Raw genomic sequence first — 25,926 nt, 5'->3', positions numbered from 1 at the left:
TTTTTAAACATATTTATGTTGATAATTTTAAAAGCAAGTGAATGGAGAAGTGTCTGCTAATTACACAATGAACACTAGATTTGGGGACAGGTACTCTTTAAGTACAGCAACTTAATGGGAACAGTCACCATATTTTACCCTATATTACGTCTGGCAACACGATATATAGGGTAAAACAAGAATGAGTTAGACATTGCTGAATTTTGTGCTTTTTTTTTCGGGATTTCAGCCTTTCCTTTTTTTTATTGTTGTAGTGTATGTGTTATTGCAGTACAGCTTTTCTGTTTGTTCAGCTCTAGTTTTATGATGTGGAAATATTGGGCAGAATTAGCATTTTTTTGTCTTTTTATTGCCAGTATAATTCTTTTTCCTATTATTTGATCCTCAGGTTCCTCTCTGCCATGTAAGGTGCTGTTTTCTTTTTTTATTAGTCCTTGGGGGTCTCCAGCTTCTTGGCAGAGACACTTGGTTGCATACACTATACAGTGTCTTTGTGAGACGTAAAGTGCCAAGCTGTCTCCACTGTATAAATGGCGCGCAGGAGACGCGGTATTGATCTGCTTGCCTGTTCTTCTTGGATACAAATGACAGGCTTTTTGTTCCCTAGTACATACGTGTCTACAATGGCCGCACTCGATGCTTCACTAAAAGCTCGGTTAAAGAGTAAATTGTCTTGTTTAAGTCCATTTTTGCTTCTTTGTACCGAGTTTGTGGATAAAAGTTTTGTACTATTTATTTTTTCCATTTCTTTTTGTGGTTTCGTTTTATAGGCTTTTTATTTAGTTTTTCTCACTAATTTAGTAGCATATTTTTCTTACTATCCCAGCAGTCTGTCTGATGCCATGTAGATTAGGAAGGGGACACTGGTTCATTGGACATGATGGATTCTGAGATGGGTTCAGCATTTTATAGATTTTAGATTTAAAAGGAAATAAATAGGAGTAATTTAGTCTAAATTTTTTTCCCATTTATGCCTCTGCCGGTGGCATTGTTCAGCACAAGGCAGCGCGGTATAAACAAGGCATGAACGTGCTCTCAAGACACCAAAGTGCAGAAAAAAGCCCAAAGCGTGTTCACACAAACGTGCACGAGGATGCGGTCCATCACAAGCCCTTCTACGAAAGGAGGGAAGACCCCAATAAACCAAAACCCTTCATCTCCGGGCCAAAGGGCACCTACAAGGTTTCAGGTACAGTGTCCCCTTTCGCCGAGACTACTTAGGGACCGAAAGTGCTCCTGGCCAATAACTAGGTGTTAAAGGGGTACTCCGCCCCTAGACACCATCTTAGGGGATAAGTTTTCTGATTGCGGGGCGTGCCGCCGCTGGGGACCCCCACGATCTCTGCTGCAGCACCTCAGACATCCGGTGCACGGAGTGAACTTCGCTCTGTGCCGGATGAATGCAGATGCGGGGTGGAGACTCTTGACTCGTGATGTCACGGCCACGCACCCTTAGTGCAAGTCTATGCACGCTCTAAATGAACGAACCATCAGTGGGACACCCGCGATCAGACATCTTATCCTCTATCCTTTGGATAAAGGATAAGGTGTCTAGGGGCGGAGTACCCCTTTAACCAGGTTGTCACTGAGTAACCAGTGAAACTTATTTTACAAAATACATATGACAGGGAAAAGGTGATAAGGTGATGTAGGCTGAAGTGGCTGGTCAGAGGTGATGACATCACTCGGCGCCGACATAATTAAGCTTGTATAAGAAATAGCCTTCAAGAACTCTCAGGAAAATTGCCAAATGCAAAGACCGAAGCGTGTCGTTCAGGACATCAATCTCAATGTAATCCAGTAGTATAGCCAAAAATTACTAATCCCAGCACTTCTCATGCCCCATGTCCTGAGGAGGTGGACTAGTGTTCCAGAAATGTGCTCTCCTTTAGTACAGGTGTATTTTGTATAGGATGAACCCAGTCACCCATCATCAGTGCTGATCTTCACCAGTCTTTTTGTAGATTAAGCACAGTTTATTAGAAGACAATATAGATATGCTTTTCAGAGCCCCCCCCCCCCCCCCCCCCCCTAGCTAGTTTAAGTAAAGGGCTTCTTACCCTTGATTCTGCCATTGTAATTGAACACCACCTGTGAAAATGTCATTTTGCTAATGCTTCACAAACTGTGTAGAACTGTTTATATGTAGGTCAGACCCCTAAACTTATTCAGACCCCAGATCAGAACTCTGAACTCCACAGACTCTTAATCTCATTTAACTACAGGCCACATCCCTAAACTCATTCAGACCTCAGATGTCTAGTCTGAGGTCTGATGCATCTTAGTTATCTGGTCTAAGATAAAACTGATGCCTAGACTAAACCTCTCAGATTAATCAGACCCCTATGATCAATCAGAGCCCAAACTAGACCCCTTTGAGGAATCGGAGCCCATACTAGACCCCTATGGTGAATCAACCCTAGACAAGACCCCTATGATGAATCAGTCCCCAGACCCGACTCCTATGATAAATCGGACCCTAGATAGACCCCTATGATAAATCTGAGCCCAGACTAGACCCCTATGATAAATCCGAGCCAAGACTAGACCCCTATGATAAATCCAAGCCTAGACTAGACCCATATGATAAATCCAAGCCAAGATTAGACCCCTATGCTAAATCCGAGCCCAGACTAGACCTCTATGATAAATCCGAGCCCAGACTAGACCCCTATGATAAATCCGAGCCCAGACTAGACCCCTATGATAAATCCAAGCCCAGACTAGACCCCTATGATAAATCCGAGCCCAGACTAGACCCCTATGATAAATCTGAGCCCAGACTAGACCCCTATGATAAATCCAAGCCCAGACTAGACCCCTATGATAAATCCGAGCCCAGACAAGACCCCTATGATAAATCCGAGCCCAGACTAGACCCACCCCTGTGATAAATCCAAGCCAAGATTAGACCCCTATTATAAATCTGAGCCCAGACTAGACCCCTGTGATAAATCCGAGCCCAGACTAGACCCCTATGATAAATCCGAGCCCAGACTAGACCCATATGATAAATCCAAGCCAAGATTAGACCCCTATGATAAATCTGAGCCCAGACTAGACCCCTATGATAAATCCGATCCCAGATTAGACCCCTATGATGAATTGGAGCTAACACTAGAACCCTATAATAAATCAGTCACAAGACTAGACCCCCCTATGATGAACCAGACTCCAGGCTAGACGCCTAAGATGAAATGGACATCTGACTAGCACTCTATAATGTAGAAGACCCCGAGGCTATTGATGAATCAGACCAGACAAAAAGAATAATTAAGATTCCAGGCTAGAACACTATGATGAATTAGACACCAGACTAGACACCCAAAATAAATCGGAGCCCAGGCTAGACCCCCATGATGAATCAGACCGGAGACCAGAACCCTATGATGAATCAGACCCCAAACCAAAACCCTGTGGGTATCTTTAGGGTTCACGGTCACAGACTGCCTACCGTCAAGCCCCCTCCCAGAGACTTGCATTGAGGGGGCGTGGCCGTGATGTCACGAGCCTCTGCCCCGCATCGCCAGTCATCCAGCACAAAGCAAAGTTCGCTCCAAGCACTGGATGTCTGGGCTGCCGCACCCAAGATCGCAGGGGTCTCCAGCTGCGGGACTCCAGCGATCAGCCATCTTAAAGGGGTACTCCGGTGGAAAACATTTTTTTTTCTTTTTATCAACTGGTGCCAGAAAGCTAAACAGATTTGTAAATTACTTCTATTAAAAAATCTTAATCCTTCCAGTACTTATTAGCGGCTGAATACTACAGAGGAAATTATTTTCTTTTTGGACATCACGAGCCCAGTGCTCTCTGCTGACATCTGTGTCCATTTTAGGAACTGTCCAGAGTAGGAGAAAATCCCCATAGCAAACATTTGCTGCTCTGGACAGTTCCTAAAATGGACAGAGATGTCAGCAGAGAGCACTGTGCTCGTGATGTCAGGAAGGTTAAGATTTTTTAATAGACGTAATTTACAAATCTGTTTAGCTTTCTGGCACCAGTTGATAAAAAAAAAAAAAAAGTTTCCACCGGAGTACCCCATTAACCCCTATTCTTTGGATTGTGGATAAGATGTCTAGGGGCGTAGTACCCCTTTAAGTGTGAATGGCACTGTAAGAAGGTGAGACTGATGGTCAGGCCGCGTTCATTGATCGTCCCCTTCACTCATCCCGCTCGGTCAGGATGTTTGTGTCTTTATCCTTCTCTTTTATTCCATATGACGTCCCAGGTTAGGCTGCGTTCACGCGGCCGTCTAGACCCGTCCCGTTCTTCTCCCGTCAAAAATAAAAACTGACTTAAAAAAAAAGGACAATAACGGATGCAAACGGATGACATAGCCTTCAATGTTAATTTTACTGTATCCATTTTTTTCTTAGTTTTTTCTTTGTTTAGTTTTTTTTGATGGAAGAAAAAATACTGCATGTGCCGTTTTTTCTGCCATAAAAAAAACCCGGAAATGAGCGCAGACGGGTACAAACGGATGTAAACGGATTATAAAATAATCCCATTGAGATGAAAAAAACGTTTTTAATCCATTTACAGCCTGTAAGAACGGAACCTAAAACGGGGATAAAATAAACCGGGGACAGACGGCCGTGTGAACGCAGCCTTACATGGAGTCCAGCTCGTGTATCTCTGTGAATTCCCCTCCGGGGCCGCCGTCACTTTCGGTTACTGTGTGTTACTCTTAATAACATTGTAGCAGATCTCCAATTACATTCGGAATATGTAATGTGGCTGAAGAAGCGCTGGCGGTTTTCAGCACCAGTCGGTGACGGCTCTGACAGCTGCTGCATTAGATTTTGGTTAATGATCTCGGGGCCCAGCTGGAATTCAATCCTGTCCGCTCGCCGTTTTTCCGTTCGCGCACCAGTAACGCAGAGCGCCAGGTGTGTCCTTTGGTGTGTGAAGATTATTTACTGTTTCGCTGCCTAATGTTACTTAAGCATCATTTCTCTTTTCATAATGTATTGCGCAGTATTCTATCGCCGCTTCACGATCTCCAGCCAGCAGGTCGGCAGCTGCACGGTGCGAGACGTTGTGCGCCGGGTAACTGAGCGCTTCATTTCTGTAACATATACGTTAACTGTTTACACCCTGAAAGTGTATAACGCTGCATCTTAGTTTTTGGTGCTTGTTTATGGAGTTTTGTGCGCGGTCTGTGTAGACACTTAATGGAAAGATTTTCATCTATAACCAGGTCCACCACCCCCAACTAGGACCCCCACCCCCAACAACCCTCCCCTAAAATCTCTGCTGCAGATTTAAAGGAGAAGTCTCAAGGTTACTAAAAAAACGTATCTGCTGTCCTCTCTATGCGTGAGGCATTTGGCAATCTTCGGCTCTCCCATAGAGATATATGAAGGGGGCATGGTGGTCCCCGCTTTAGTCAGAGTTTGGGATGCGCCGCTCTGGTGGAGAACCGGGGATCTATGGAAGGGGACGTGACGGCCCCCACACTACAGACACGGCACGCTACAGACACGACACTACACACTACAGACACGGCACACTACAGGCACGGCACTACAGACACGGCACACTACAGACACGACACGGCACACTACAGACACGGCACGCTACAGACACGGCACGCTACAGACACGACACTACACACTACAGACACGGCACGCTACAGACACGGCACTACACTCTACAGACACGACACTACACACTACAGACACGGCACGCTACAGACACGGCACGCTACAGACACGACACTACACACTACAGACACGGCACGGCACGCTACAGACACGACACTACACACTACAGACACGGCACGCTACAGACACGACACTACACACTACAGACACGGCACGCTACAGACACGACACGGCACGCTACAGACACGGCACGCTACAGACACGGCACGCTACAGACACGACACTACACACTACAGACACGGCACGGCACGCTACAGACACGACACTACACACTACAGACACGGCACGCTACAGACACGACACTACACACTACAGACACGGCACGCTACAGACACGGCACGCTACAGACACGGCACGCTACAGACATGGCACGCTACAGACACGGCACGCTACAGACACGGCACGCTACAGACACGGCACGCTACAGACACGACACGCTACAGACACGACACTACACACTACAGACACGCACACTACAGACACGGCACATGACACTCTACAGACACGGCATGCTACAGACACTACAGGCACGGCACACTACAGGCACGGCACTACACACTACAGACACGGCACGCTACAGACACGACACTACACACTACAGACACGGCACGCTACAGACACGACACTACACACTACAGACACGGCACGCTACAGACACGGCACGCTACAGACACGACACTACACACTACAGACACTCACACTACAGACACGGCACATGACACTCTACAGACACGGCACGCTACAGACACTACAGGCACGGCACACTACAGGCACGGCACTACACACTACAGACACGGCACGCTACAGACACGACACTACACACTACAGACACGGCACGCTACAGACACGGCACGCTACAGACACGACACTACACACTACAGACACGGCACGCTACAGACACTACGCTACAGACACGGCACGCTACAGACACGACACTACACTCTACAGAAACGCACACTACAGACACGGCACATGACACTCTACAGACACGGCACGCTACAGACACTACAGGCACGGCACTACACACTACAGACACGGCACACTACAGACACTACAGGCACGGCACTACACACTACAGACACGCACACTACAGACACGGCACATGACACTACAGACACGGCACGCTACAGACACGGCACGCTACAGACACGACACTACACACTACAGACACGGCACGCTACAGACACGACACTACACACTACAGACACGGCACGCTACAGACACGACACTACACACTACAGACACGGCACGCTACAGACACGACACTACACACTACAGACACGGCACGCTACAGACACGACACTACACACTACAGACACGGCACGCTACAGACACGACACTACACACTACAGACACGGCACGCTACAGACACGACACTACACACTACAGACACGGCACGCTACAGACACGGCACGCTACAGACACGACACACTACAGACACGGCACGCTACAGACACGACACTACACACTACAGACACGGCACGCTACAGACACGACACTACACACTACAGACACGGCACGCTACAGACACGACACTACACTCTACAGAAACGCACACTACAGACACGGCACATGACACTCTACAGACACGGCACGCTACAGACACTACAGGCACGGCACTACACACTACAGACACGCACACTACAGACACGGCACATGACACTCTACAGACACGGCACGCTACAGACACTACAGGCACGGCACACTACAGGCACGGCACGCTACAGACACGGCACGCTACAGACACGGCACACTACTGGCACGACAAGCTACTGGCACAACAGACAACACGCTACAGGCGCGGCACGCTACAGGCACGACACGCTACTGGCACAACAGACAATACGCTACAGGCACGGCACGCTACAGGCACGGCACGCTACAGGCACGGCACGCTACAGGCACGGCACGCTACAGGCACGGCACGCTACAGGCACGGCACGCTACAGGCACCGCACGCTACAGGCACCGCACGCTACAGGCAGGACAGACACAATACGCTACAGACACTGCACGCTGCAGGCATGGCACCCTACAGGCAGGACAGACACAATATGCTACAGGCACGGCACGCTGCAGGCACGGCACGCTGCAGGCACGGCACGCTGCAGGCACGGCACGCTACAGGCACGATACGCTACAGGCACGACAGACACAATACGCTACAGACACGGCATGCTACAGGCACGATACACTACAGGCACAACAGACACAATACGCTACAGGCACGGCACGCTACAGGCACGGCACGCTACAGGCACGGCACGCTACAGGCACGGCACGCTACAGGCACGGCACGCTACAGGCACGATACGCTACAGGCACGACAGACACGGCACGCTACAGGCACAGCACACTACAGGCATGACACGCTACAGGCACGCACTCTACAGACTCACATGCTACAGACATGACACGCTACAGACACGATACGCTACAGACACGGCACGTTACAGGCACACACTCTACAGACTCACACACTACAGAAATGACACGCTACAGACACGATACGCTACAGACACGGCACGCTACAGGCACACACTCTACAGACTCACACACTACAGAAATGACACGCTACAGACACGATACGCTACAGACACAATACGCTACAGACACGGCACGCTACAGGCACACACTCTACAGACTCGCACACTACAGACACGATACGCTACAGGCACGGCATGCTACAGGCACCGCACGCTACAGGCACCGCACGCTACAGGCAGGACAGACACAATACGCTACAGACACTGCACGCTGCAGGCACGGCACCCTACAGGCAGGACAGACACAATATGCTACAGGCACGGCACGCTGCAGGCACGGCACGCTGCAGGCACGGCACGCTGCAGGCACGGCACGCTACAGGCACGATACGCTACAGGCACGACAGACACGGCACGCTACAGGCACAGCACACTACAGGCATGACACGCTACAGGCACGCACTCTACAGACTCACATGCTACAGACATGACACGCTACAGACACGATACGCTACAGACACGGCACGCTACAGGCACGGCACGCTACAGGCACGATACGCTACAGGCACGACAGACACAATACGCTACAGACACGGCACGCTACAGGCACACACTCTACAGACTCGCACACTACAGACATGACACGCTACAGACACGATACGCTACAGGCACGATACGCTACAGACATGACACGCTACAGACATGACACGCTACAGACACGGCACGCTACAGACACGGCACGCTACAGACACGGCACGCTACAGACACGGCACGCTACAGACACGATACGCTACAGACACGATACGCTACAGACACAATACGCTACAGACACAATACGCTACAGACACAATACGCTACAGACACGGCACGCTACAGACACGGCACGCTACAGACACGGCACGCTACAGACACGGCACGCTACAGACACGATACGCTACAGACACGATACGCTACAGACACGATACGCTACAGACACAATACGCTACAGACACAATACGCTACAGACACAATACGCTACAGACACGGCACGCTACAGACACAATACGCTACAGACACAATACGCTACAGACACAATACGCTACAGACACGGCACGCTACAGGCACACACTCTACAGACTCACACTCTACAGACTCACACACTACAGACATGACACGCTACAGACACGATACGCTACAGACACGATACGCTACAGACATGACACGCTACAGGCACGATACGCTACAGACTCACACACTACAGACATGACACGCTACAGACACGCTCACCTGGCCGTCCGTGGTTTCTTCTTTCCTGCGGCGGCCGGGACTGACGTGTGACGTCGCTGACTTCCTCCTGCGTGGGTCTGCGAAGGAATGTCCCTTGAGCGACGTCCCCCATCAGCCCCGGCCGCAGGGTCACTGTTTCAAAGGCCATGGCACCGCTTTAGAACAGTGAACCCCAGCCAGGGCCGGCTAAAGCAGTGATCCCAAATCCTAAAGACATTTTTGAGAGAAATGACCTTGTGAGCCTCTCTGGGGATCCTTCCTGACGTGTTGTACGGCGCGGCTGCATATGTTGGTGCTATAGTATAGGAGTCACCAGCCGTTTCTTGTATTGTGACACCTTCTCTCGGATGCGGAGGCCTCTCGCAGATTATCAGCGGGATCTTCGTGCATCTGTCCTTTCCTAACCGTGAATAACCTGATCCCCGGCTGGATTTGACATTTGTTAATACAAGTTATAAAAATAGAAGGCGCTCCGGGCCTGACCCCCCGCAGGCCGATCTTCCCGAGACCTTTTCCCGACGCGGGACCCTCCGCGCAGTATAATTCATGGGTCCTAAGGGGGCGCTTCTCCCGGACATCACTCATTGTCCCCCCAGCCGCTTGACTCGTCGTATCTATTTATTCTACACTAGCGGCCTGTGATGGTGTCAGGGTCCGGCCGGTCCTGCGGGGGTGATCGAATAATTGGCTTTAAATCACACTGCGCCCGTGAAGCCGGCGAGCCTTGTCAGATTGGTTTTATTTAGCCGCTTTATTTTTCACAAGTGCATGGCAGGAGAAATATTGATCCCCCCCCCTAAACCTCAGGTAGTTACTTCACAAGTCATCTAAGTGGTATTTGACACTCCTCATTACGCCCGTAACTGCTATCGGCCACCGCTTTGTGTCCAGAAGACGCCATTTCTTCGTTTTTTTTTTTGTTTGTTTTTTTAGCCTCGATTCCGAGGCTTAAAGGGGCACTCCCCTGGAAAACATTTATTATTATTATTATTATTATTATTTAATTTTATTTAATTAAATCAACTGGTGCCAGAAAGCTAAACAGACTTGTAATTTACTTCTATTTAAAAATCTTAATCCTTCCAGTACTTATCAGCTGCTGCTATATGCTCCACAGGAAGTTCTTTTCTTTTTGAATTTCCTTTCTGTCTGACCACAGTGCTCTCTGCTGACACCTCTGTCCATGTCAGGAACTGTCCAGAGCAGGATAAAATCCCCATAGCAAAGCTATCCTGCTCTGGACAGTACCTAAAATGGACAGAGGTGTCAGCAGAGAGCACTGAGGTCAGACAGAAAGGAAATTTAAAAAGAAAAGAACTTCCTCTGGAACATACAGCAGCTGATAAGTACTGAAAGGATTAAGATTTTTAAATAGAAGTAATTTACAAATCTGTTAAACTTTCTGGCAACGGTTGATTTAAAAAAATAAATAAAATAAAATAAAAATATTAATGTTTTCCTCCGGAGTATCCCTTTAAGGAGCAGTGAAGACTGATCTGCAGAAATGTGTCCCGGGAATAATGGTTAATCGATGGGACACGGTGTTGCCGGGTTAGTTACAAGCGATGCCACTTGCATTAGGATTACATTTGTTTAGGTCAATGTTTTTCCCAACCAAGGTGCCTCCAGCTGTTGCAAAACTACAACTCCCAGCATATCCGAACAGCCAAAAGGTTGTTCATCTCAGGGTGTTGTTCACACGTGGCAAATTGGTTGCAGAAATTTTTTGCTACAGCAAAAATGAATTCCTTATCCGTGGTCTCCAAATTGTGGACCTCCAGCTGCTGCCAAACTACAACTCCCAGCGTGTCTTGACAGCCTTTGGCTGTACGGGCATGCCGGGAGTTGAAGTTTTGCAACATCTATTTGGCCATCAGTTGGGTAACATTACTTAAGAGCAATGTTTCCCAACCAGGATGCCTCCAGCTGTTGGAAAACTACAACTCCCAGCATGCCCGAACAGCCATTCTTTGAATATCCCTGACTTTTGCAGAGTGGTGTGGATTATAGCGTTTTTTCTATGTTAGTTTTTCCCAACCAGGGTGCCTCCAGCTGTTGCAAAACTACAACTCCCAGCATGCCCGGACAGCCATTCTTTGAATATCCCTGACTTTTGCAGAGTGGTGTGGATTATAGCGTTTTTTCTATGTTAGTTTTTCCCAACCAGGGTGCCTTCAGCTGTTGCAAAACTATAACTCCCAGCATGCCCGGACAGCCAAAGGCTGTCCGGGCATGCTGGGAGTTGTAGTTTTGCAGCAGCTGGAGGCAAACTGGTCAGAAAACATTACTATAGATTCCGCAGTTCGACAGCCACTTGGTCCTAGGCCTGGCCAGATGCCCATTAAGGTCCAAGGTATGCTGGGAGTTGTAGTTTTGCAACAGCTGGAGGCACCCTGGTTTAGGTGGTTCCATCATTTCACCATTTACAATAGGGTAAATTATCAAATTTTTTTCTTGTGTTGCCGCCATAGGCAAGGGCCAAACCTGTGTGGAGTGTCCAGACATGAAGAATCACGGGTGAAATCGCTGCGCGCCATTTATTTCTAGTAACCAGTCGGTCTGCCTGTAGAGAGAGGTCGCTACGGCGCAGGTACTACTGCATTACCGTGTAAAGAGACACCTTGTGCCGATTGTTCGCCTACAGAAAGGGACATCAGAATTGCGCTGCAATTTTACGCGCAGATCACTTTTAGCACCTATTTCGGATTGGCTTCCATGGTCTCCAGTGGATCTCCTTCTGTTGCAGAACTACAACTCCCAGCATGTTCTGCAACATCTGTCGGCCCAATAGTTTTGGAGACCACTGCTATGGAGACTGTAGCCAGAGGGGTTGTCCAGTTTTGGGATCCCATTTCCATACACCTTTATTACAGAAGTCGTTGGGGATCTTCAGTGAAGAGCAGGTTACAAAGGACCTATCCTGTCCTATAATAAACAATCCATTCAACCCAACATCCCATCCTGTGTAATGCTTAAAGGGGTACTCCAGAGGTTAAAAATAATAATAATAATAATGTTTTCAGATCAACTGGTGCCAGAAAGTTATACAGATTTGTAAATTACTTCTATATAAAAATCTTAATCCTTCCAGTACTTATCAGCTGCTGTATGCTTCACAGGAAGTTGTGTAGTTCTTTCCAGTCTGACCACAGTGCTCTCTGCTGACACCTCTGTCCATGTTAGGAACTGTCCAGATTAGGAGCAAATCCCTTTAGCAAACCTCTCCTGCTCTGGACAGTTCCTGACATTGGCAGAGGTGTCAGCAGAGAGCACTGTGGTCAGACTGGAAAGAACTACACAACTTCCTCTAGAGCATACAGCAGCTGACAAACCCTGTGGTGGCGCTGCAGGGAGACTGGACTGTTACTGCCATGTTTCCCCACAGATAGCAGGTAATTACTGGGGTCTCAGTGGGGGGGGGGGGGGGGGGGATTGCTTTACTGTCTAGAAACCCTTTCTCAGCATCTTAAAACTGGGTCGTTGGCTTATGGGTTTGAAAATTTGAATTTTGAAAATTTTTGTAAAATGTTTCCAGATTGATTGAAAAGAAAAAAAAATTCCTGTACTCACCAGTCCCTGGTCCCACGCTGCTCCTACAATCTCTGTTACCTGTGAACAGCATTTCCTGGTCTTGATCCCAACTCAAGGAGTGGCTACCACTCCCCCTCCCATAGACTTTCATTAAGGGGGCGTGATGTGATGTCACGCAGGGGCGTGGCCAGGACATCACGACCCCCGCAGCCTGCACCCAGCGTTCGGAACAAAATGTTCCGAACACTGGGGCAGTGGAGTGCCCCTTTAAGTCAATGGGATCCCTCCGGCCCGGGTGGTGACACAGTGGAGTCAATTGTGCACCGAACTGTTTTATGGCTATTCAACGCGAAAAAAAATAAAAAGTGCGGTCCCATACCGGGACGGAGCACAACAGCAATGTGATACTATCCTAATCCAGTCTATGCCCTATCATTGTGTGCGTTTCGTTCAATACCAGGAAATGCTGTGCAGTGGGGCCAGGGCAGGTAATTCATTTCTTTTTTATTTATTTACATTTTATATTTATGTTTACAGCTAAATGTAACTTTATAAATTATTCCCTGGCCCAGCCCTTTGAAGTGTAACTGTTTAAAAAAAAATTCCCATAAGTCAGTCTGGGAAAAAGTCGTCCAATAGTCAGACAAAAGATCTTTTGTCCACTGTTGATTTTACAGAAAGAAACGTTCTGAGAATATTCCTTGGGTGCCATTGATTTATGTACGGGTGCCATTGATCATTCCTTGGGTGCCATATTCACCGGGTGCCATTGATCATGTACGGTCATTAAGAACTACTGTAATGGCCAATATGGACCGAAATCGGTACAAATGCATTGGAAAAGTTTGTCCCACCAGTGCTACGTTTGTTCTCTATGGGGCTTCTAAATATTGCTGAGCTCAGCAAAGTTCGGAAGCCCTATAGAGAATGAATGGAGCACTGGCTGCGCATGCGTTCTGGAACTCCATTTACTCAACTGACCTAAGTTTCCTGAGATCGTGGTTCTAGCAGTCATATCCCAACGATCCCACTGGGATATGACTGCATCACTAGTTAGGTGTTAAAAAGGGAGCATGTCTGTGCTTCAATGGGCGGAGCATCCGCTGGGTGGGAGGGAGAACATTCTCCACAGGACTGCAGGGAATTGTAATTTCAATCACAGCATGCATGGAAGGGTGCTCAGCTATGCTGAGTGGGGTGGCTGATGTGTGGGAGGGTGAAAAGTTACCTCACACTTACAAATAAGGGATCCTGGGACTTGTAGTTGGAGGGAGGGAACTCCAATGGGTTAAAGCCATTTCACAAAAAGATAGCAGAAGCGTTATGGTAAACTCCACAACATAGCCATTTAGCCCCAACACAAACACAAATCCTTACTAAGCATGTCCATTACTGCCTGGCAGGTACTTACTAAAGCCACCTTTATGTTGGATAACCCCTTTTAAAGGGATACTCCGCCCCTAGACATCTTAATCCTTATCCAAAGGATAGGGGATAAGATGTTTGATCGTAGGGGGTCCTACGCTGGGTACCCCTGCGATCTCCATGCTGCATCGGGTTCAGCACCGAAGGCTCGTGATGCTACAGCCACACCCTGCTCGTGATGTCACGGCCACGCTCCCTCAATGCAAGTCTATGGGAGGGGGCGTGACTGCCATCATGCCCCCTCCCATAGACTTGCATTGTGGGAGCATGGCCGTGACGTCACGAGCCTCCGCCCCGCATCGCCAGTCATCCGGCACAGAGCCAAGTTCGCTCTGTGCACTGAAAGTCTGAGGTACCGCAGCCGAGATCAAGGTGGTCCCCAGCGGCGGGGTCCCTGTGATCAGATATCCTATCCCCTATCCTTTGGATAGGGGATAAGATGTGTAGGGGCAGAGTACCCCTTTAAGGACTAGGTTGAGGACCACTCCTGTCAAGGATAACTTTTGATCTTGGGATGACCTCCTTGACACAACTGAATGGAACAAGGGCTCCTGTCTAAGCACCAGAGATTCTTTAGATACTTTATACACATTAGAGGACGCCATTATTACCATAACTATTGTCTCCATTTACGTTTGCCGACATTTATAACCTCTCATTTGTTTCCCGTTCCTCCTTGTGGTGGTTATTACATATTTATATTGTTAAATAAGCCGATCTCCAGGACATGGCTGACTAAAAATAATGTTTATGTGCTATTTTATGGCTTAACCTTTCGGCACCGGGAGGCGGCTCATTAGCCGGAGATGGGCCCCGGAGTGCGACTATTTTTATTTTCCCGGGAAGTTGCTATTGATTGATGTGCGCCTGAAAAAAAAACCTACACGTTATGGTGCAGAGGAAATATTGCATATTAATCAGGCCGTGGTTAATGTAATGAGGCCTGGAAATAATGGGCTCCACACGTACGGTCCTTGCCCTTACCCTCCGAAGGTGAAAAAAAACAAACACCTTCCCGCTGTGAAGCCGAGATGGGTAAAACTTTAGGGGTCTGTCGTTTTCTCCGAACAAAAAATAAATCTGGAACAGAATGTGCCGCAGAGGGAATACTGCAGGGAGGTCAACACGGATTTGTCTGTAGACCAAAGACATGACCGGTCAACCATCTACTGCAGTGTTATCCAACCGGGGGTCTTTCGGATGTTGAAAAACTACAACTTCCAGAATGCCCGGATAGCAATAGGCTGTCCAGCCATGCTGGGAGTTGTAGTTTTACAACAGCTGGAGACTTCCTGCTTGGGAGAAACCAATCTTATGTGTATGGTGGCCTCTCGACTGTCCCAGGATAGCGAATGTCTACTGAGATCTGGTTCTGGCAATTGGATTTCCATCATACCTGGCATAGCCGTGTTACATCCCAGAGTTGGTCACCATCGTGAAAAATGGGCATGCGTTCCTAGGGAACACCTAGAGCAAATGCGTGAAACTCATCAGCTGCAGGGCGAAAAACAGCCTGCCATGTCTTATATGACCCATCTGATCCCGATACATTTTAGAGTTTCTTAGGGCTCCCTGTGCTTTTTGCAGAAAATCTTCAAGCAGTGTGTCCTCTGCCTTGTATAATGGTGCATAGTGTCATAGCCTCCGACAGCAGTCAGCTGCGTCCCTCCTCCCCCTCCACTCCTTTCAGCACAGGACAAGACCAGTGATGTGAAGGGGGGAGCTGCTATTATTGCTTATCAAATGTATGCCTCATTAGATAAGGCACATCACAGGCTCTGAAAGCAGTCTGGTCAGTTCCTCCTACCCCCTTCTCTTCTGTCATCTTGGGACCAGACAAGTAATGTGAAAGGGGGGGGGGGGGGGGCTGCAGTTACTGCTTTGCTTATTAGACTGAAAACTATGACAGAGAACTGCTTTCTGCTGCCTTATCTAATGAGCCATGAATCTAATGAACAGTAATACCAGCTCCCCCCTTCACATCACTGGTCTGGTCCCATGCTGCCAGGGGAGAAGGGGATAGGAAGGACCAAGCTGACTGCTTTCAGAGCCTGTGGCGGGATGTAGCAGGATACAAGGGAAAGACTACAGCAGATATGGATGACCTCTGTACTATGGCTCATAAAATACAGTATTATTAAGTTGCTTCATTTTTTATTTACGCCATACACGGGTTGTTTCTTCTGCCGGATGTAAGACTGTAGTTACATTTATACAGTCTTACATTTTACAAACTGCACCTGTGATTTAAAGGGGTTATCCAGGAATTTATATATATATAAATCAACTGGCTCCAGAAAGTGAAACAGATTTGTAAATTACTTCTATTAAAAAATCTTAATCCTTTCAGTACTTATGAGCTTCTGAAATTAAGGTTGTTCTTTTCTGTTTAAGTGCTGTCTGATGACACGTGTCTCGGGAACCACCCAATTAAGAAGCAAATCCCCATAGCAAACCTCTTCTAAATTGGGTGGTTCCCGAGACATGTGTCATCAGAGAGCACTTAGACAGAAAAGAACAACCTTAAAGGAGTAGTCCAGTGGTGAACCCAGTGGTGAACAACTTATCCCCTATCCTAAGGATAGGGGATAAGTTTGAGATCGCGGGGGGTCCGACCGCTGGGGCCCCCTGCGATCTCCTGTATGGAGCCCCGACAGCCCGCGGGAAGGGGGCATGTCGACCTCCGCACGAAGCGGCGGCCGACACGCCCCCTCAATACAACTCTATGGCAGAGCCGAAGCGCTGCCTTCGGCAATCTCCGGCTCTGCCATAGAGATGTATTGAGGGGGCGTGTCAGCCGCCGCTTCGTGTGGAGGTCGACACCCGCTATCTGGCCGTAGAGCCTGGTCCCCGTACAGAGAGATCGCAAGTGGCCCCAGCGGTCGGACCCCCCGCGATCTCAAACTTATCCCCTATCCTTAGGATAGGGGATACGTTTTTCACCACTGGACTACCCCTTTAACTTCAGAAGCTCATAAGTACTGAAAGGATTAAGATTTTTTAATAGAAGTAATTTACAAATCTGTTTAACTTGATGGAGCCAGTTGATATATATATATATATATATATATATATATATAAAATATTTTTTTCCTGGAATAAAACTGGTAAGCAAAAGGCATACACAAGAACCTCTTACACTCTACCATTATTTTCCTGTGCTGCACTGTACAGTATAAGCAAAAACAAAAACAAAAAATCCCAAAGTGCTTGTGAATATGTTTAATAGGCAGAGATTGCATTACAACCCTACCGGGACTAAAATCTTTTTATTTTAATTTTTTTTATTTATTTTTTTGTTCCTTCCATGCTATCATTATATCTTTCAAGAGATGATATAAGAGATCTGAGAAATAGGCCTTTTTAGTATCTTTTCATCCAGGAGTTATTGATAACACCGGCATTAGACGCGTGGTCGGTCGGTCGTGGTTATGCGCGACCTTTCTTTCTTGGTAGGATGTGATTAAGTCACTTAGAGGATTCTTTACTAGAATTTTATAGGAGCTGAAGTGTCGGGAGGATAAAGAACAATTGATGGGAGACATAACGGTTTGTTAAACGGCGGCGTAGTAGATCCATCTTTATATTGGATGTCAACACAAAAATGTTTTGGAAAACCTAATGGGCACATTAAGACTCCAGGAAAAATGTGAACCCCTCGTGGTCATTAGGGGGCATTCTGATGTTCCTGGTGTTCCGTAATACCTGAGATTTCAGAAACGTACGGATACATATGTGACAGAGCTATAACAGTTCTTATTACAAGCTGCACTTTTATAGTCTAGGTCAGTGTTTCCTAAACCAGTGTGCCTTCAGCTGTTGCAAAACTACAGCTCCCAGCATGCCCGGACAGCCGTTAGTTGTAGTAGTTAGTTGTAGAGCAGAAGTTCCTTGTAACTGATCTAATTCAATACTATAGAACAGTGGTCTTCAACCTGCGGACCTCCAGATGTTGCAAAACTACAACTTCCAGCATGCCCGGACAGCAAACGGCTGTCCGGGCATGCTGGGAGTTGTAGTTTTGCAGCGTCTGGAGGTCCGCAGGTTGAAGACCACTGCTATAGAATCTCTAAGCATACCCATGAGGTGCAGCTTCAGTCTGTCTACTTGTGAGTCTGTCTACATTGTGTGGACTCACCTACTATATCACTGCTCTGCCGTTCTTTCAGGTCTTAGACTGTGTTCACAGAAGTTAAAGACTGTAAAGACTTTGCCCCCTCTGCAAAGCCATTACTTTTTTTTTTATTTTATTTTTTTTCACATGAACATAGTCTTAGACCTAGACTTTCAATGGAAGCTGCAGCAATGGAAAATCTGCATAGATTTTCTATAGTATGGACTAGGCTAAAGAGAACAGGAGAGCAATGATATAGTAGGTGAGTCCACACAATGATTAGTTGCTCACAAGTAGACAGGCTGAAGTTTCGTCTCATAGGAATACTAAGAGACTCTGTAGTGTTGAATTGGTCCACTAACATAGAACTTCTATCCGCTATCACTTCCTGCACTTAGATAAAAAAGAAAACTGTGCACCCTCTTCTAAGCCAGAAGCATATTTTTAGGTGCAGATAGGATAGCAGTTATGTTACTGATCTAACTAGACCTGAGTATTCCTATGAGATGCAGCCTCAGCATGTCTACTTGTGGGCAACTAATCATTGTGTGGACTCACCTACTATATCACTGTCATCCTGTTCTCTTTGGCCTTGTTCACACAGCAGGCTCCTATTGATAGCCTATACAATGTTAGTTCGTGCAAAAAAGAAAAAGGGATTTTTAAGTACTTTTTTTGTTTTATTTGGAACGCTGCCACATAAATATATCCTCCTTTTATAGGCGCAGGAGCAGAGAACGCAAATGTTATGGTGACCAGTGCCGATGTTATGTAGGATAGATTCTCTCTCTCTCCCCCATCCTGGGAATGTTAATAACTTAAAGGCTACAGAACATAAGGAAAAGAAAATATATGTCAAGTGGATTTGTAATTGGGCGCCAAACCGTACATAATAAATGACAATCCGCTCTCCTGTGGGTTACAAATCATCAGGTGAAATGCCACAATGTACTTGTCTGGTGAGAAAAGAAAAAAAAAGCGCTTTATAAAGTTCAAGGCGCTGCGTACGTTTCCCAGCATCTTTCCCGATGTAAAATTTTTATTAATGTGTTTTTTCTTTAACCTTTTGAAGCTTTTAAAGTCACGTGGCGTTAATTCCTACTACTTAAAGGGGTTATCCAGGAAAAAACTTTATTTATATATATATATATATATATATATATATCAACTGGCTCCAGAAAGTTAAACAGATTTGTAAATTACTTCTATTAAAAAATCTTAATCCTTTCAGTACTTATGGGCTTCTGAAGTTAAGGTTGTTCTTTTCTGTCTAAGTGCTCTCTGATGACACCTGTCTCGGGAAACGCCCAGTTTAGAAGCAAACCCCCATAGCAAACCTCTTCTAAACTGGGCGGTTCCCGAGACAGGTGTCATCAGAGAGCACTTAGACAGAAAAGAACAACCTTAACTTCAGAAGCTCATAAGTACTGAAAGGATTAAGATTTTTTAATAGAAGTAATTTAATTTTTTTGTTTGGACTTGTGTTGCACTCTTCCCCACCCCCTCAGCCCAACCCTATATAAGTAGTAGTTAGCTACACATGGGCCATTTCTTTCCTAGCAGCCTCCCAGTCTGACTGGGAGAGCAGGGTAAGTGAGCCATTACACCTTGTTCACACTGGTGTGGTGCGGGGCGGCGTCCGTTGCTGCCATGGCGCCGTGTCTGCGGGGGGGTGCGGCCCATAGACTGGTTTGAGTGGCATTGGGGCAGCTCTGCCAGTGGGTCGTTCCCCCCCCCCCCCCCCCGTGGGCACTGGTGTCGCGGCGGTGGTGGTCACCGCCCGGTGCTGCGCCATTTTATGCTAGGGACGTTAGGGACCCACTCTGAATAGGTGGCCTTGACGTGGCGAGTGGGCTTGTACTTTTTGATCAAAAATGTATAATAACAACCTGTCAGTTTTTGATATTATGCTGAGAAGCAATCAGATCATTATACAAGATTGTAGATGTGCACCATGTCTGTTTCTTCTACTCAAATTCACACTAATTTACAAATCTGTTTAACTTTCTGGAGGCAGTTGATAGGGCACCCCGTTTGTAATCAGTGCCCGGAGCGTGTTCGCTCCGGGTCTGATAACGCTCGACTGCAGGGCCGGCGGCGTGTGACGTCACGCCTCTGCCCCCGTGTAACATCACGCTCCGCCCCTCAATGCAAGCCTACGGGAGGGGGCGTGATAGTTGTGGGACCCCCGCGATCAGGCATCTTATCCCCTATCCTTTGGATAGGGAATAAGATTTGTGAGCACCGGAGTACCCCTTTAAAGTCCCATGCAAGTCAATGGGAAATATATGTTACTGCATAACTTCCCAACGGCTGGAGATATTTCCATAATACTTGGTCACATGTTACTTATATGTCCACTTAAAATATAGGATAGTTCATTTAACCCTTAACTACCCCCATTTGTGAGGGTCAGGGTTTGGGAAATATATGTTCTCACATAACTTCCGTACGGCTGGAGATATTTCAATACCTGGTACTCATATTACGGGTCGGCATAGGAGGTCGGGATAGGAGGACTGGGATAGGAGGACGGGATAGGAGGTCGGGGTAGGAGGTCGAGATAGGAGGATGGGATGGGAAGATGGGATGGGAGGACGGGATAGGAGGACGGGATAGGAGGACGGGATAGGAGGACGGGATAGGAGGACGGGATAGGAGGACGGGATTGGAGGACGGGATTGGAGGACGGGATTGGAGGACGGGATAGGAGGACGGGATAGGAGGACGGGATAGGAGGACGGGATAGGAGGACGGGATAGGAGGACGGGATAGGAGGTCGGGATAGGAGGTCGGGATAGGAGGTCGGGATAGGAGGTCGAGACAGGAGGTCGGGACAGGAGGTCGAGATAGGAGGTCGAGATAGGAGGTCGGGATATGAGGTTGGGATATGAAGTCAAACGCTTCCTCCTTTGTTTATTTTCCTCCACAAAAAGGATTTGGAAGGAAAAACCGGGCAACGCCGGGTACTCAGCTAGTATATAAATATATACACACACACTCAATATATATAAAAACATTTTTTTTCCTGGAATACTCCTTTAAATTAAGCAACCTAATTTTTGCCATGCAGCTAAGGCCATTGTTCTGTTACCCGTTCAGCTTTTTTTTTTTTTTGACCCCCACCGGGTCCAGACAGATCCCATTGACTTGAATGGTGCCCATTGGGGATCCGGTATATTACAGGAGTTGAGTGAAGTTAAAAAAAAAAAATGTAAAAAAAAAAAGGAAAAGAAAAGAAAATGCGCTATTTTTTTATTCTCTGCTAAAATCCCGACTGACCTACAGAGCTGCCTTTACTGGAGCACAACGACAGTGTGAACGAGCTCTAAAAGCAATTTTGGTGGGGCTGGCCGACTGTCTTGTGTATATGGGAGTTTTCCAAAAACCCCATCGGATGAAGCTATGGCCAGAGATGTCTGGCAGCGGTTTATACCCCTCATCCCAGTGTTTCTCAACCAGCCTTTGGTTGTCCGGGCATGCTGGGAGTTGTAGTTTTGCAACAGCTGGAGGCACCCTAGTTGGGAAACACTGCCTCACCTACCAAAAACATTAGTATGCTTGGCCATGGATTGAAGTTGTGTGTCCACCCATGAAGGGACATATTGGACGGAATTAGACATATTGGACGGACCAGTCATATAGTTGTGTTTATTCCTCGAATTGTTCTTCACGTCTCAAGGTGAAGAATAATTTAAATGGGCGCTCTCATTAAAACTAACTTATGGTAAATAAAAAATCTTTCTAATATACTTTGTTTAAAAAAAAATGAAGTGTGTTAAAAAAAAGCTGCCACTAGGTGTCTCCCTACTTGTCCAGAGCACATTCCCCCCCCCCCCCCCCCCCCCCACATCTCTCGCACAGACTTTGGACTCCTGCTGGTCTGGCAGAAGACCAAAATCAGGAAATGCTGAGGGAGGTGTGTGTGTGCAGCATTATCCAATCATAGCTCCTCTCACACTGAACTGCTCTGGGCTGTGTGTAGCAGAGTGAGGGAGGAAGTTCTCCCCTGTATGGCTTCAGATGATGTCACGTCTGCTGGGGAACGCCCCTTTCCAGTCTGTGAATCTGACTGAGACTGAGCAGAAAATACAGAGCAATATCAAGGTAGAAAACTAAAAAAATAATAAAAATAAAGGCAGGGGGTGATTTATCATGATGGGGGCAGTGACCTGGGAGGATTATAAAATGTAACAAGATTATGACAGGTTCTCTTTAAGGAATAAACAAAAAGAATAGCAATTTTGTAGCAGGGATATGGATCTGGAATATGTAGATGTCTTGTGCACATTGGTGAAGCCTGGAGATGCGCGTCCCGTGGGGTTTCTGAGTTCTGAGCGCCGCGCTAAACGCCTCTCCTATGAATTGTTTTTCGTATCTCGACGCGTGGCACCAAATCCCTGGAGGGCGCGCTCAGGCGGTATATTTAGGTGGCGGTGGGGAGCGGAGTTAATGGCTTTGTTGACTTCTTGTTAAAGGGAAACCCTGTTAGGTTGCAGCGTGTATTGTGTATGTTATTAAAGGGTTACTATGTTGTTTTGAAATTAACTGGTTACAGAAAGTTATACAGATTTGTAAATGACTTCTATATAATAATCTTAATCCTTCCAGTACTTATCAGCTGCGGTATGCTCCAGAGGAAGTTGTCTAGTTCTTTCCAGTCTGACCACAGTGCTCTCTGCTGACACCTCTGTCCATGTCAGGAACTGTCCAGAGCAGGAGAGGTTTGCTATGGGGATTTGCTCCTACTCTGGATAGATCCTGACATGGACAGAGGTGGCAGCAGAGAGCACTGTGGTCAGATTGGAAAAAACTACACAACTTCCTGTGGAGCATACTTCCTGTGGTGAGGGTCACCGATCAGTAGACCGAGCCAGGGTATGTCCACGTTTAGCTGTATGTCACCAGGACGGACTAATTTTGTAGGTCCCTTTGGCTGTCATGATCACATGACACACATGATCACATGACACACATGATCACATGACCCAGAGTGGGGAGGGAAGCACTCAGCAGCACAGTTCCCTCGCCGCTTCCTCATCTGATCGGATGGAGGCTGAACACTGACATGTCAAAAGTTTTTATAATGACAGGTACACTTTAACCCCCTAGAGCAGTGATCTTCAACCTGCGGACCTCCAGATGTTTCAAAACTACAACTCCCAGCATGCCCGGACAGCCGGTGGCTGTCCGGGCATGCTGGGAGTTGTAGTTTTGGAACATCTGGAGGTCCGCAGGTTGAAGACCACTGCCCTAGAGGACACAGGGGCATGCAGGTACGACTTGGTTGGGGTGTATGAAATCCCGGCTGCTAATACCCATCATTAACCCTTTAGATGCCACAACCAAAGTGGATTGCCGCATCCAAAATGGTTAAAAAATGTACCGGATACTTAAAAAAAAATTAAAAGTTATAATTTTTAAAAAGTAGTAAAATACAACATATAAATATGTGTGTATATATATATATATATATATATATATATAAATTATTGTAATTGTGTTGACCTACAGAATGAAGATAACAACATGTCCTTTTAAACATTAAAGGGGTACTTCGCTGTTCAGCGTTTGAAACAAACTGTTCCGAACATTGGAGCTGGCGCCAGGAGCTTGTGACGTCATAGCCCCGCCCCCCGTATGATGTCATGCATTGCATTGAGGGGGCGGGGCATGACATCATACGGGGGCGGGGCTATGACATCACAAGCTCCAGCGTTCGAAACAGTCTGTTCAAAACGCTGATCAGCGGAGTACCCCTTTAAGAGTGTTGTCTAGAAATGAAAACCCCCAAACGTTCCAAATTTCCTTTTTTGTTTTTAGTTATTTTTATTTTTATTTTTCTTGTGTGTTTGTTTGTTTTTTTTGCTCTACTGCTTTTAGATTTCATGGTAAAATGAATGAGGTCCCTACAAAGTACAATTTGTGACGCATAAAACAAGTCCCCATGTGGGTCTGTAGGTGGAAAAGTGAAGGACTTACGGCTATTATAAGGGATGGAGAAAAAAAAAATGAAAAAATGATTGCGTCCTCAAGGGGTATAATCCGCATGAACCTAAAAATCGCTTCCCAAAATGTTTCTATTAGGAAAAAAATGACTTGTTCTTCATAAAACACGAGCTCCCAGAAGGATAAAAAAAAAAAAAAAAAAGACTGGTTGTTAATGGGTTAAATTATGCAATTTCAATTTCTGTATTTTTTTTTTTTTTTTTTTTTTGTGTTTTAAATTTGAAATGGGTAAAAAAAAAAAAAAAAATGTTTATGAACTAATGTGTCACCTATGGCATCCAGTGATAAATTATAGAGATATTTTGCGCCAGGTTATAAAAAACACTTGAATGATATCAGGAGTTCCACGTGGTCTTTAGGTTCTCTTTGTGCATTCCTTAAAGGGGTACTCCAGTGGAATTTTTTTATTTATTTATTTTTTTAATCAACTGGTGCCAGAAAGTTAAACAGATTTGTAAATTACTTCTATAAAAAAAAAAAAATCTTTATCCTTCCAGTACTTATAAGCTGCTGTATACTACAAAGAAAGTTCTTTTCTTTTTGGATTTCTTTTTTTTTTTTCTGTCCGTATCAGGAACTGTACAGAACAGGAGCAATTCCCCATAGCAAACCTATGCTGCTCTAGACAGTTCCTGACATGGACAGAGGTGTCAGCAGAGAGCACTGTGGACAGAAAAAAAAAAAAAGAAATCCAAAAACAAAAGAAGTTTCTCTGTGATATACAGCCGCTAATAAGTACTGGAAGGATAAAGATTTTTTATTTTTTTTTGTAAATAGAAGTAATTTACAAATCTGTTTTAACTTTCTGGCACCAGTTGATAAAAAAAAAATAATAATAATAAAAAATTTCCACCGCAGTACCCATTTAACCCTCGCAGAGCAGACGTTTTTTCTGTGCGCCTATGTAGTCACTTACTGATGACGTATCATTTTGTATCATTTTGTATCATTTTGTATTTTAGAGCGGGCAATCGCACGTCATGAAGTAAGGGAAATAGAACAGCGCCATTCCATGGATGGATTCCGACAGGACGTCCCGCTGGATGAAGACGAGGACATTCTGATCATTTATAATAGGGTCCCTAAGACCGCCAGCACGTCCTTCACCAACATCGCCTACGACCTGTGCGCCAAGAACAAATATCACGTGCTTCACATCAACACCACCAAAAATAACCCCGTCATGTCCCTGCAGGACCAGGTAAGGTTTGTTCTCTGCCCGGCAGACGTAACGGTTTGCACGCTTTTTTGAGAGATTTGTCGCAGCCGGTTATACGTATAGCTGTCGGAATAAAGCTATGGTCAGAGATGTCTGGCAGCAGTTTATACCCCTCATCCCAGGGTTTCCCAACCAGGGTGCCTCCAGCTGTTGCAAAACTACAACTCCCAGCATGCCCGGACAGCCTTCGGCTGTCCGGGCATGCTGGGA

At 46.5% G+C, this 25,926-nt stretch overlaps 1 protein-coding gene across 1 annotated transcript in view; it reads left to right on the top strand.

The window, feature by feature from the left end:
* Nucleotides 1–25,926, top strand: part of HS2ST1 (heparan sulfate 2-O-sulfotransferase 1) — a 161,641-nt gene that overhangs the window by 89,933 nt on the left and 45,782 nt on the right. The window contains exon 2 of the mRNA XM_056523212.1: nucleotides 25,460–25,698. Within this exon, the coding sequence (XP_056379187.1) occupies nucleotides 25,460–25,698 (239 nt within the window). The remainder of the gene's footprint in view (nucleotides 1–25,459; nucleotides 25,699–25,926) is intronic.

The sequence above is a fragment of the Hyla sarda genome, chromosome 6, assembly GCF_029499605.1.
Source record: "Hyla sarda isolate aHylSar1 chromosome 6, aHylSar1.hap1, whole genome shotgun sequence".
Lineage (NCBI taxonomy): Eukaryota > Metazoa > Chordata > Amphibia > Anura > Hylidae > Hyla > Hyla sarda.
Note: the sequence above shows the minus strand (reverse complement) of the source record. Positions and strands in the feature narration are given on the sequence as shown.